This window comes from Penaeus vannamei, chromosome 24, assembly GCF_042767895.1.
Source record: "Penaeus vannamei isolate JL-2024 chromosome 24, ASM4276789v1, whole genome shotgun sequence".
Classification (NCBI taxonomy): domain Eukaryota; kingdom Metazoa; phylum Arthropoda; class Malacostraca; order Decapoda; family Penaeidae; genus Penaeus; species Penaeus vannamei.
In genome coordinates, this window is record NC_091572.1 from 21,028,490 (window position 1) to 21,043,031 (window position 14,542).

General features: G+C 37.1%; 1 protein-coding gene across 1 annotated transcript in view; it reads right to left on the minus strand.

Annotated features, from left to right (window-relative positions):
- Positions 1–1,834: 1,834 nt before the first annotated feature.
- The window catches only part of Oatp30B (Organic anion transporting polypeptide 30B), a gene marked incomplete at its 5' end in the record, with an annotated part of 13,544 nt that continues 836 nt past the window's right edge, over positions 1,835–14,542 (minus strand). The window contains 13 exons of the mRNA XM_070138065.1: positions 1,835–7,988; positions 8,359–8,717; positions 9,478–9,666; positions 9,873–10,080; positions 10,254–10,465; positions 10,706–10,904; positions 11,119–11,283; positions 11,719–11,857; positions 12,041–12,150; positions 12,441–12,554; positions 12,967–13,179; positions 13,410–13,589; positions 13,907–14,123. Coding sequence (XP_069994166.1) covers positions 7,696–7,988; positions 8,359–8,717; positions 9,478–9,666; positions 9,873–10,080; positions 10,254–10,465; positions 10,706–10,904; positions 11,119–11,283; positions 11,719–11,857; positions 12,041–12,150; positions 12,441–12,554; positions 12,967–13,179; positions 13,410–13,589; positions 13,907–14,123 — 2,598 coding nt within the window. The remainder of the gene's footprint in view (positions 7,989–8,358; positions 8,718–9,477; positions 9,667–9,872; positions 10,081–10,253; positions 10,466–10,705; positions 10,905–11,118; positions 11,284–11,718; positions 11,858–12,040; positions 12,151–12,440; positions 12,555–12,966; positions 13,180–13,409; positions 13,590–13,906; positions 14,124–14,542) is intronic.

Here is a 14,542-nt window from a genome sequence, read left to right on the forward strand (position 1 = left end):
GTCTGTGTGTGTGTGTGTGTGTGTGTGTGTGTGTGTGTGTGTGTGTGTGTGTGTGTGTGTGTGTGTGTGTGTGTGTGTGTGTGTGTGTGTGTGTGTGTGTGTGTGTGTGTGTGTGTGCACGGGGCGTCTGTGCTCGCTCTGACCATCGAATTTCGCCGGTTAGACTGTGAAGAAAACAGATTTCTCTCTTTGTTCCGGCCAGCCACGCGGCCGAGCACAGCACCGCGGGGATCGAATTCTGCCACAAAGCCGGGCAAACGAGCCAGATAAGGTCTTCTTTGAGTTTCCGTTCTTAGATAAGAATTACAAAAAACAGAAAGTCGACAAGAATATTGAAAACTGGATACATATTAAATATGCATCCTGCCGGGTAGTGTCTGCAAGCCGCTAACGGGCCAACTGCTCGTTAGTGGAAGGAGGAAGGTATAAGGAAGTGGTCCTAGTTTCCTGACCTTGGCACCTCCCATATTTTTTTGCTCTAGCTTTCGAGACGAGCAGGCTATTAAATGCAGCGGATGAGGCCCACAGGTACATATAATCTTATGTAGTTCAGCAAAACAATCAACCATTTTTCCACATCTTATCAAGAGTGAGATCAGCCATTCCACAAGTTCAAGCACTCGCTCGGCCTACAGACAATTTCTTAAATTTTTCTTATTAGTCAATGGGACCGGTACCTTGTCAATACCATCTTGCACTTTCCGCACTGACGGTGTTACCTTGTTCTCGCCAAAAAGCACCTTGTTTCCCTGTTCATGCACTGACAATGGATGTGGTGGATATTTCCCTATAAAGTAATATTACTGAAGTTATATCTGTACTGAGTATCAGCTATGCCCCATATGTCGCGCATTTTTTAGCACATAAAACAAAGGGTTTGATTAAACCTTAGTCGCTGCAGATAAAATCAGTAGAAAGATGAACAAAGTAATCTTCACATCCGGGTTGGACACTGAATGGGAAATATCAGTTGATTATCTGCTTTACCCTGATATACATTCACTGCTGTCATGATTGCAACAACCCGTTTGTTAGTTTTGTGTCCATGATTTTGGTACTACATGGTTAGCGCCCTGACGAGTATGTAATTCGAAATGTTCACACTACATTATTAGGCAAGATATAGGGACGATTTCCAGTTCATTGAGGAGTTCGTGGTGGGTGCCACATCCTAAACAGTGATAAGTTTTTTTTTCTTGAAGATAACACCGTGCAGCGAAGATGGTGTCTAAGGAATGTATTTATATAGAATAGGCTGAAATTTAATACCTTTGACACAGCGGAGAGTCTGGGTGTGACCTGGGAGAAAACAGGAGTGTATTGGAGTATTCAGGGAAAAAACACTTATCTTTCCCTAGAGGTCGGATAAAATAGTACAAAGGGATATTTCTCTTGTGTATTTCCAAATCATACATCAGTGGACTGTGTAAAGTGTTCATGATCTGTGGCAATATGATCAACAAAAGTACACTCTCGGCCGCTTTGTTAAAGTTGTGCGAGACCTGACCCAAAACATTTTAATTATACGGACATGCATATACACAGAAATAAATGCAAATCTAGTCTAGATATGCATATCTACCAGATAAATTGATAGAAAGTTGTTTATCTATCAGACAGAGAGACAGATATGCATTTATTTATGAGTATATGCATATCTGCATGTATGAATATTGATTGGGTCGGGCCTCGCGTAAGTCTGTGTTATATTCACATTCATCTTTTATTTCATTTATTTACAACTATTTTCTGCAATTCATATGAGCATAAACAAGTTGATGTAAACAATAATGTAGGGTCTTTAACAGTAAGGATATTTGAATAAAACAGCAAATATTCTAAACTATTTTATTAATTATAGCCAACCATACCAGGTGCACACAACCTGTGTATAATATATACTGTACAAGACATCACGTATAGCAGTTATCTGTAAAAAACTTGTACAGCCTTAGAACAGCATTAAAGAAACATAACTGACAGCTATTCTAGCCTTATGCACTATCTCAGAGACTCACTGTTCTTACATTGCAAGAAATCTCAAAGTCATACTGAACCTCTACACTAGGCTCATATAACTGCTGGCCTTCCCCTTTGGAAATATGAAAGAGAAAACATGAAACAAAACTGGTAAACCATACACATCACAGTTGTTGGAATGTACAAAGCTCAATACATAAAAGTATATCAACAATTGTAACTTACCAAATAATTTATATCAATATGGCTCATTTGAAAAATCACTGATATGTCATGTTTTTAAGTTTAAAAGGTCAAGGAAATGATGTTGCTTTGGAAGTCAATATGGCAATTTTATTATAAAAGATGACCCAAAACTCCTGACTGGACCAGTTAAATTTCCTTTCTTTTTGTTAGAGACATTACTTGGTTATACTAATACTTCCTTTGATGTTTTAAAGGTGATGTCAGAAATAATAACATGCTAACATCAGATATTGTAACAAACAACTTTTCTTTTCTTCCAACTATAGAACAGGCAAAGACCCGGCTCTCTCCTTTTAACTTGTCATAAGGTCAGTCAGATGATATACCTCATTTGCCAAACTCAGAATGCAAGAAACAGGTACCATCAAGTCCTACAAAGTTTTCATTCATATGCACAGCAATTTCCACAAAACATTACCAGTTTTGCTTCATGACACTTCTTTCAGTTATATTTAACTGGCTCAATATATGTTCTCTTCATAACAAGCATGTAATTACAAATGCTATAACTGTTAAGCGCATGGACCAAATATTACAAAGAAACAGCATGAGATTCATTTGTGCATTTTTTGTATATATGGTCCCAAATAAATAAATACTGTACTGTAATCATTAACTTGTGGACAAAGCTAAGAATACATAGGAATAAAGCTCATCTATATGTCCAGACTCCTGGACAAAACATTACTCTTCACCCTACATAAACTAAGTACAAACACAACTTACTTTTTCATAGGTTCTAAATGACTCACTTGAAAAAATGAAAAGGAAAAATTAAACATGTAATGACCTATTATTATGAAATGGTGGATCTTCAATCCGTCTGTCATAAAATACAATTTGGTAGTTCCCAGCAATCAGTAAAGCTACATCTGGATTTGCCAAGCAACTACAGAACACAAACAGAAGGTCCATTATTCAGAGTAATAAGATTACTAATCAAGAGAAAACGGAGACCATGACTATTCAATTTTCAGCACCTTCATTAAGAATCTAAATTTAAAGAATTGTGCTGAAATTTGGCTTAATTCATGCTTCTTCATTTGGGCTTTTACATACACAAATGCAATTTTCTTTTTTGGTTTATTTTTTCCTTAGTTTTGTGCTCATACACGTCCTGGTGAAATTGGTAAACACACACCAGATGATGTTAAGCAATCATTACACATTTAACCTGAGCTTTGACACATTCCTGTTATATAATAACTAATTTTCATAATCTGCATTAAAAGAAATTATATAAATAGCATTGCAAATCCTCTATTAGTACTTTCCATTAAAATATTGAACTTTTTCTCCATAATGAGAATCTGTAGTGTATTCCATAATGATTATGTCAAGTGCTTTTTCATGTTTCAACAAAACCAAGCTCCAAGTTTTTTTTCCAAGCCATTGTTGCCTTAACATATACTGTACACATATTACCAACATGAAATAAAATCTAATACATACCTAACAATTTTAAGAAAATAAATGAATATCAAATACTGTATTTAACCATATTGTTCTTCTTACCCATGTATGACATATTGTATTCCTGCACACTATACAAAATTTGTCTAAAACCTTAAAACAAATAACAACATACTAAATGCATTATGAGACTTCAGTGGCATTCACCCATCTAACACTAGGCTATTATCAACATAACCCATGCTATCTCTCCCTACCGGATTAAACTTTGTGCTTGCATTAAAGAACTAATATCATACAATAACAGCACAAACAAAAATTTGCTGAATATGAGGAGGACATGGATGAGGGAGAAGAGTAAGATATAAAACATGAAATGGAAGAACAATGATATGAGGGGAAAGAAAAATGAGAGAGGGAAAATAAAGGTGGAAAATATCTGGGAAAATAATTGCGAGAAAAATGCATACTAAAGGTGACTCACAATTTCTGATACCTTTACCCTTTCCAACTCTCAACATTTAGTGGATGACGCATGAAAATTTGTAAAAACACATATGCAAAAAACTTTGAAAATGATTAGATTATATTTGTGTGCAAATATCACTTTTTCCCCTCCCCTAAAAGCTCATGATTATCCATCAGAATTTGAGATTTTTGTCGTGTTGTGGAGTTGTGGTGTACATTATAGCAGTGTAAAAGTTACTTCTTGTAGGCTTGAGGATAGCAGTACTTTTTCACCCCAATCACATGTCTTATAGTAAAAAATAGACATTTATACAAATATATTAAATGTCTCAAGAAGTTCAAAAGATATTGATCAGGCTACCTTTGGTTTGTTTTTCTTTCAGTTCCTAAATTTACAACTTTATCCTTTAGCTTTGTTTCTTTCTGTTTCTCTCTTTTTTCTGCCAATAAAAATGAGTAACGTATTAAATAATCAGTTATAGTATCTCCTCAATCATTCTGTCCACTAGCAGAGAATGTATTTCTTTCTTCTAATTAATTTAAAGAGTCTAGGGAAAGTGTTCCCAAATAATATACCTTTAAAAAGATAACTCTACAATTTCTAAACAAGAGTAAATACAAACTGTGGAATACAATTCACATAAATTAACAATTACTTCATTACTTTCCTTTTCACATCACACAGTTTCTTATGCAACTTCATTTCTACTAATAAATACAGCAAGTACATGAAGAAGACAAATGCTGATCAACAGTAAAAAGAGAGAGGCAGAAATGGAACCTTAAACAGAATCCAAGTCTCAGGGAAACTCCAACAAGAACCAAAGACACAGCAGGAAAACACAATAAGAGAGGAAGAGGTGAAAGTGAAGTGATTAAGAAAGGCATACATAGAAGGAAGCACCTATGAAGAAAATGCACAACACAAAGGCTTATAAATAGTATTTTAAAATCAAAGAGCATATGAATGGTTGCAGCTAGAAGTGAATATGGTGATGATAAGAATTGTGAGATGAAACATGAAGAAAACCAGAAAAGAAGGATGGAGAGTAACAGAATGGACTATTATTCACAAAACATTTGCTCTATAACTTTTATCTGGCCTGAATTATCCCCCAGAGTAGTGCACATCCCCTTAGTAACAGGCACACCTATAACTGTCATGAGGTAATGAAATATGACATGTATCCATGACATAACTTGTTCTAGTGAGTGAGTGGATGGGCTGGCTGTACACAGAACATGTCCAGCCAGAAAGACTATACTGTTGCGTAATTATTACGTGACAGAAAATTCTGGCCCTGTTGTTAATTTGATATGTCATGCCAAGAATTTCGGTGATAAATATGATACATTTCCATAGATATCCAGATTAATAGGGTTCACTTATTTCCCTAACAGAGTCTAAAAGCTTTGAGAAATTCCTGGAGCATAAACCAGATGTTGCAATGTTTTTTACATAATGTTTTCCCCATAATATTTCTGCCCTTACTACTTATAAGAATGAGTATGTACACACACCCATTTAACAGTCAGAAGGAAAAGGAAAGAGTCAAACACAAGTGAGTAACGAAAGAGAAGAATTGTTTTTCTTAATTGAAGGCCACAGGGATTTGCACAGGGCCCCTGAGGTCAATGTACACAGATGTGTGGTCGTGTTGTTGGCAGATTTTGCAAGATTAAAAAGAATTTTATTTAAGTCTTGAAAAAAGGGGGAGAAGCTCTAATAATCTTGGCTTTTAACGAATGCAAACGTAATTGCTATACAAATCTATAATTCTATCATGATTATGTAGCTATATCCAACTTTGGTATAGTTAATCAGAATTTGTTAAAAAGCCTTTCCTTCAACTTTCGAATGGGAAAATAGAATAAAAGGAGTAGAAGGGATAAGAAATCCAGTGCCAAGGTATCACTGACAAACTAGAGAAAATTCAAAACAAAAACTCATGGTTCCTAATTTAATACAAATCAATAAAGTTCTGGGAACAAAAAGAAATTGTAATAAATCGGTTTTGGCTGAAGTTTTTATATCTAAAATTTTTAGTCCTCCCGGATCAGCAGAACACAGAAACATGGTATATGCCACTGAATATCATTTACCACAGAAACAGAATTTTATATAATGTTATATATATGCATACACCCCCCACACACATACACACACACACACACACACATATATATACATATATATACATATATGTATGTATGTATATATATATATATATATATATATATATATATATATATATATATATATATATATATATATATATATATTGTGCATATGTATGCATGTATGTATCTATGTATGTATATATACATTCATACATAAATACATACATGTGTGTGTGTATGTGTATGTACATACAACACTACACAAAACAGAAGAACCTGATATATAAATACAATAATGTATTTAATGCATCAGGTTGCTGAGTGCTTTTCATTTCACAAATAATTACAATCTACCAAATCCTCCCACCAGCTTATTAAAGTAAAGAAAAAATAAATACATAAATAGACTTTTAAAATCTAGCTGAATGTCTCTACACATAATTACAAAAGTACCATACCTTCGATTCAATGTAAATTAGATCTAGAACAGAAAAAAGTATTCCTCTCTCTCTCTCTCTCTCTCAAAAAAAAATCTTGCTTTTACCTTTATGTTTTGTTTTGTTTCTCTTCCCAGTCAATAAACCCCCTCCCCCCATGTCCAAATCTCTGACTATAAGATTAGTTGAGCACGTGAATTATCAAGAATGGTACCACGGTCATACAACTTTAGGCACTTAAGTTTCAATATAGAACTATAACTAGATAGTTTTTCTTTTGTTTCATCTTTATGTACATTAAACAACCTGTGTGTATATATATATATATGTATCCAAACTAAAGCCTGGAATGAGGTTAAAATCTGACATCATATCACTTCTATGGTAATCCTATAGAAAGTCAAGCTATCACATTACACAAGAGGCCCCAAGTCTCTTCTACTCCTATGCAAGCAACATGCCAGCCTAATCCTCATTTTAATTATTGTCCGAGCTCTGTACACGGCATCTCGTCCAATTAAGCAGTCTATATGTTTAAAAACCTAGAGTTTTGTTTCAAAGGCTATGCATATCATAAATATATTTGCATCATCATACTATGCTGCAAACCATAGGTATCATATATCGTAACCAAATGGGAGAATTTTCCCATACATGGCAGGGGTTTGGACTACATGTGTCCACTGCCACTCCACTACATGGAAGCATATTAGAGGACTACAAACACCATGGTATAACATTTCCTAAATTCACTGTAACCTCAGGCTTAATTATCAACAAGTGACAGTAGCAAATTTCAGTGTCAAAATAGTTGTTATAAATAGGCAAGCCTGTTACCTATATAGTACAAAGCATTAATTCAGAATAATTAAAGCATATATTGATGTATGTATGAATGTATGAGTGTGTAAGTGTATGAATGTGCATATGTGTGTGTGTTCATATACACACACAAACATACACATACACCCTTCTGTTTATACAAATAAAATAAAAAAAGCTAAGATTAATATAAGTCACCCACATCCCCTTACACCTTAATTGCAATATCATCCTCATCTGGACTGCTTGTGTGACCTTGAACCACCACTCTCACTCCCGTCAAGTCGCTAGGATCCTCTGCAAGTCCTCGGAATGTCACTTGCTGTCCAGAACTTGCTCGCCGTTGGTGTCCCGGCTGCGTGGCTAGAATCCCCTGTGGAGGTGGGCCAGAAGGAAGAGGCAGGTGCTGGTATCCTGAACTGGAGTGGGAACGCCTGTGCTGGTAAAGGCCAGCCCATGGGCGAGGCGGGATGTAAGAGCCCGACTGGGATCTCTTGTGACCTGTCAGAGACAACAATGTGAGCAGGGACAATATGGGTGATGGGTCTCCATGAATATGGGAATATTATACATTTCATACTAACAATACTAAAAAATATAATATAACCATTCTACTATCTAAAAAGGTGATGCTTTACAAGTAGAAAATTCTTATGAAAGTATATCCATTCCTCCCTCGTGAAAATATCCACTTATTACTGAATACTTTTTACCCACTTATAAACCAGTCACATGAAATTATAAAAAAATAAAAGATATCCGGAGAGAATCAAAAACTGTGGAATGTCTTATTCAATAATAATGTACACAAAATAATATCACTCTAAATCTTCTATATCTATATCCTAGAGCATATCTGCCAAAACCTTACCTGGACCATGTGGAGGTAATTGTGATCTATTAATAAGTGACCCATTCCGCCTGTGGTGGTAATGGTTACTTTGTGCAGTTGATGGAGCTGATACTGTTGCTGAGGTAGAGTGAGGAGCTCCGGCAGGGGCATGGGGCACCACATGCTGTGTTCCCTGGAGTTCCGGTAACCACACTGTTTTCTCAAGCTCATCTGAAGATTCATCTTCATTCTTATCCACTGACATGAGGGAGTTAACAATGTCTCCCACAGTCATTGTCCCTTCCATGTCCAGCTTATATTTCCAGCGGATCAAGAGCCAATCAAAGACAAATATTGCTGCTGATATTATTTTGATGGCTGTGCATATACCAACATATCTGAAATTTTTTTTCAAGATGAGTTAAAAAATCATATGCAGAAAACCAATGTTAAAGATTACAATTTCATATCAACAATACCTCCCCCCCCCAAAAAAAAAAAGTAAATCTAATGTGACCAGTAATTAAAATTGTTCTTAATAAAGTCAACTTCATTTTAAACACAAATTTCTTGAGGAGAAAAAAAAATTGAATAAATAAAAGCAACAAGTGTCACTTGAAATTCACATATTTATAGCATAATATAGGTGACAACAGACAAAACATTCCTAGGAAACACTTGAAACTTTCTAGCAACAACTGTGACCCTGAACAGATGTAGAAAGACCTTTTTGGAAATTGTCCATAACCTCCATTGTTTTGTCTGTTCACCCTTGTTCCCCATGAATTTAGTGAGATTTCTGGCACATTTATGAGGGCATAATCCCATGCAAGTAGGATCCAGTACCTAGTTTACACAGTCATGGGCCAACAGGACAAGCAACTATATACCTGCCTCTTTGAAACTACCTTTGGAAGACAAGGCATTACAATATATTTTTTAGAGGAAATCTGAAGAGGCAACCATCTGATTGAAAAATATAAGCAAACTATCATGTGTTCTTTCGCAATGAGATTATAATTACCAAAAATATCCATCTTTCACAGAAAAGTATAGAATTTTACTTCCAACCTATATCCAATTTTTAAAAATCTATTTCACCCTCTTTTTTTTGCAATGGCTAATGTGGTAGAGAAACCAGAAAAAATCACAGCTTACCTGAACCTAAATGCTTCAATGTCATAAATGAGACATCTGCCTCCCTTTTCTCCACAAGAACTCTTCCAAAGGAGACAAGTGGAGTCAATCACAGATCCAAACATGATTGGTGCCGGGATGTATGCAATGAGGCGGAATATCACAAACTGCACACCCAGAGCAAACGATCTCTCTTCTTCATCTACAGACCTATAAGGGAAAAATTACATTAACTCCTTACAAATACATGCATATGTATACTAAAGGGACTCTTACTTATCTAATTCTTATTCATATCATAGTCAAAAAAAAAGAAAGAAAAGAAAAGAAAAGAAAAGAAAAGAAAAAAAAAAAAAGTTCACCATATTCTCTTTAGGAAACACCGGTAAGATCTATGATTTTCTATAAACACATACCTGAGCACAATCATAAGTAAGGGCATCTGACTTATGGCTACAACAGTGCACATGAAAAACAGAAGGATCATGAAAGGCATGATGGTGTTGCATGGGTAATAGCAAGGCCCTGCAGTAGCCACTGGGACAACAGTCACTTCAGAAAAACCACCCCCGGACGCAGAGGATGAGAGGAACGGTGATGACTGATTGCCTTCTCCCAGGATACCTGCAAAGAAACTCATTTAATACCTAAAAGTCAAGTGTATGCCATATGTACATTTATAATTAAGCTATAGGAAATGCCTTAAATTTCAAGTGAAATTTCATGATCTTTATCAAATAATTTTTTCTGCCTCTTATTACTTAAATTAAAACAAACTATAACCTTAATCAACTTACAGGTGCAATTAGCAAATTTGTCTTGCTGCGAGTAAGAGGTGCAGCCAGCATGACATGCAGAGAAATATGTTAGTCCATTGTTGCCACACACAGGCTCTACCAGCGATGAGGAGCAGGAGCATCCTGTGTTGCACCAAGCAGTCAAGTTCACTTGAAATGAGCCTGCGTTGTCTAGGCGATTGGGGGTATTTGCCACCGAGTGTGCCATTGTGCTGTGGAAAGAAAGGAGTGATTTGTAAAATATACAGAAAAATTGACTTAGCAGTTCTATACTACACTGAGCATGAAGAGAATAAGTATTTAGAAGACTATGATACACTGCATAAACACTGAAAATATTATACTGTCACACATAAATAAAAACAAAATATATAAAGATAACATAGTCAATAAGGATTTCCAAACTGAATCAATCATTCAACAAACAAAGAAAGAAAAAATATATGTCATACTTATTAAAATATGGAGAAGTGGTGCCTGCCATCTTGACATTGTCACACCCCAGGACAAAGAGGAGGCCATAGAAACTGAGGCCAATTAAATTGAAAGCCATGACCATCTGTATGGCACCCTTTGGTCTGAGGCTAAACCGCTTCAGCAGGTAGCCACCAAGGAAGATACCAATACAAGCACCAGGTATTGCAATACCACCTGTTGAAAAAATACCTTGTCTAAAAATACAAATACATAGAAAGAAATGCATCGTCTATAGTCCTAAACAGCTTTACTGAAATCAAAGCAATCCAAATACATTAAACCTGACTTGACAAAAACTTGAAATACAAAAAAAATAAATACTTCCAGTCATTGACATTGTCTATCAACTATTGCATTCCCAAACTCTACCCCTATAGCACAAACTTACCAGTAAAAATGGAGGCTTGAATATTAGAAAGAGAGAACTGAGTCTCTAAATACTTGGGCAGAAATACAATGAATCCAGACACAATGATGAGTTCCATGCATGCTCCCAAACATGTCATCACATAGATGGGGTTCACTAACAGCTTCAGCATTGACAGAGGAATGTCTGTAAATTTTAAAAATACATTATTTTTATGTAGAAATACCTTTTTCAAATAAGTTGGTACTTATTGTTAACGTGGTTACCACAACAATGAGTCATGAGCATAAACAGAGCAACTGGAAGATGTACTTGTCATGTGTGACAAAACAATGGCAAAGTATATTACAAGTGTCATCTGCAGAGATGGGATGGGACAGATCACTTAAATTATCCATAACCTATAAAAACCCTAACAAAATCATGAGACTAGGTAATTATGAATACACAACCTACAGAGCAGCCCTAAAACAGGCGGACAGCAAAGCAAAGTCTTCCCCCCACATATCCCCCCAACCCCACTGCAAAAACCTGTTTCTGTCTCACATTATCACTTCCCTGTCCTACAAAAAGCCCTCCATCTCACTCTACAATTACCCACAGCCACTTTAGAGTCCATACCTCGCACATCCTTGCCATAAACACGCTTGGTGGACAACGTAGAATGTCGAGAGCAGGTGGACGTCTGGGACTTTGTACGCCGGTGACCTTTGTGGAACTCTTTAGTCTTCTCTTCCATTCTCACTTTTTCTTTTTCTTTCTGTTATGTAGAGAGATAGGAGATTGTACCAGGAAATCATATGGCTAGAACCAGAATTGTTTAGTTTAAAGGTCCTTTTGGAGATGTAGTTTTAGAGTATTACATTCCTCAAATAGGAAAATAATATATAATTATAAAGATAAAATCAAAAGTATTATTCACCAAAAAAATAATCTTCCTCACCTTCAAAGTCTTGGGGAACATGAAGAATGGAATGGAGATCATGAGCAGCATTAACCCACATAACAGGAACCCGCCCCACCACATGCCAATCCATCTTGGGTGCTTGTGATCTGGGGAAGAACAATATGATTTCTATCAAAACTTTAATTTATTTTGTCTTACATTCATGCATTAATAAATCTTATGGTTAAGAAAATAGAAAAAATAATATATATTATGATTTTCCCATGAATGAATTCTGGAGAGAGAGAAAAAAATTCTCATGAAAACTTCATTTCAGTTAAAATAATTTTAAAAATCTTATACAAAAAGTAAAGATGACAGACATTTTGATTTAATCTGAATTTTTAAAAATTTAAAACTACATGACATAAAAATGACTCAAAAAAAACAAACTTACTTGCTTGCATGACTGACGTGTCAACAAACAAGGTGTCAACGTAGTAGGAAATGAGGTAAGCGCCAAGTAGGAATCCGAGAACAGGACCAAAGGCAACCATGGTGTAGATAATTCCTGGAATGGAAGTCATGTTCAGTTTACAAATCACATCACTCTGCTAAAAATAATGAAAACGTAATCATCCAACATAACTTTCACTTGACAAAGCAAATGTATCTCTGATTGGAAGTCCAATCCAATACAAATTCCCAGAAAGTATCAGAAGTTCTTAGTAGTATAAAAATACATTAACACACACACACACACACAGACCCCCCATACAGACTCTCTCTCTCTCACACACACACACACACACACACACACACACACACACACACACACACACACACACACACACACACACACACACACACACACACACACACGCACACACACACGCACACGCACACACACACACACACACACACACACACACACACACACACACACACACACACACACACACACCACACACATATCCACTCACCTATATACATGGATGAGCTCTCTCTCTTGACGTGGTCGTCGATGTAGGTGGTTCCGAGCGTGAAGAGGGGCGAGCCGCCGGCGCCGAGCAGCAGCTGCGCCAGCATGAAGAACAGCACAGGCATCACGTTGCTGCGGGAGCCCTTGATGCAGTTGTCAGGCTTGCCGTACTGGATGCTGTTGTGCGAGCCTAGGGGCACGCCCTTCGACAGGTCTGCAGAGTAGAAGTTATTGCCCATGAAAAATACATTTGATAATATCTTGAGTTCTGTCGTCACTCGTATACTGCAAGAATGACGAAATAACCTCAATATTGGTAATATTTTTTCTGTTAGCTCTTCGTTTTGATTACTCATTGACACAGCAAGAAGGCTGATAGATGAGCTCAGAAATATAAACTTCCTCCAGCCATAAAATTCGAAAACCTGGCCACCGCGCACTCACCGGGCAGCGTTCCGAAGCCGAGGTCGGAGAGGCGTTCGGAGGTGTCGTCCCGCACGCGCGCGTTCCGGCAGATGTGTTTCGAGTCGGTGTCGTTGATGGTCTCCAATTCGATGGACCAGCGGTCGGAGATGAGCTGCGGCATCACGAACAGCATCGAGCCAATGCCCATGACGCAGCAGCCTGGAAACGGGAGGGTACATAATAAGAAAGGAACAAGTGTGCCGTCCCAAGATTGGAAAGAAGTTCAACTACCGAGACGTCCCGAAAAATAATCATATATCGAATGAATTAGACAACACAAAAGCTATATCAAAGGAAGTAACGATGACGATATGAAAAAAACTAACAATAACGGCCATTAAAATCAACATGGAAGTTACGATGATCATATCAAACAAACTAACAATAACGGTCATGACAATCAACACGAACAAAATCAACAACCAACGACCCCGCTGCTCCTGGCGCTCCCGAGACCCGCGAGCGAGCGCACTCACCGACGCCGATCCAGACGGGAATTCTTCTCTTCGACCCCAAATACGAAACGAAGATGACCGTGATGACGTTGCCGATCTCGTACATGGAGGAGATGACCCCCGTGAGCGAGGAAGGGATCTCGTAGCGCTTCTCTATCGTGGTGATGACGGAGTTCAGGTAGCCCGACGCCAGGGCTTGCTGGATGGTCACCAGGACCGACAGCAGGAACACGAAGATCTGTGGGCAGGGGGAGGGACGCGTCAGAGGACTTGAAGTAGGATGACGATATCGGACTCAATTAATGCCCAAAAAGGACCAAATCATTGAATAGTTATACATGTAACTTCCAACCGCCAAATGACTTTAAAGCAACACTACGAATATATGTATGTAAAAGGAGAGTATAAATAAATAAATAAATAAATAAAATCTTAAAAAATCAAACTTGTGATACGAATATCTATATGTCAAAGGCACGTGAAAAAGGATGATATATTCAACACATTTCCTTTACGGACACAAACATATGTACGTGAGGAGAATAAAAGAGATAAATGACTTTTTTTCCACCCTCCTTTTACCGTAAAGAGGTTTCCCTGTCAGAGAAACATGGCCACCATTACCCCGAGGAAAGGCGGTCAACATCACCACACAAT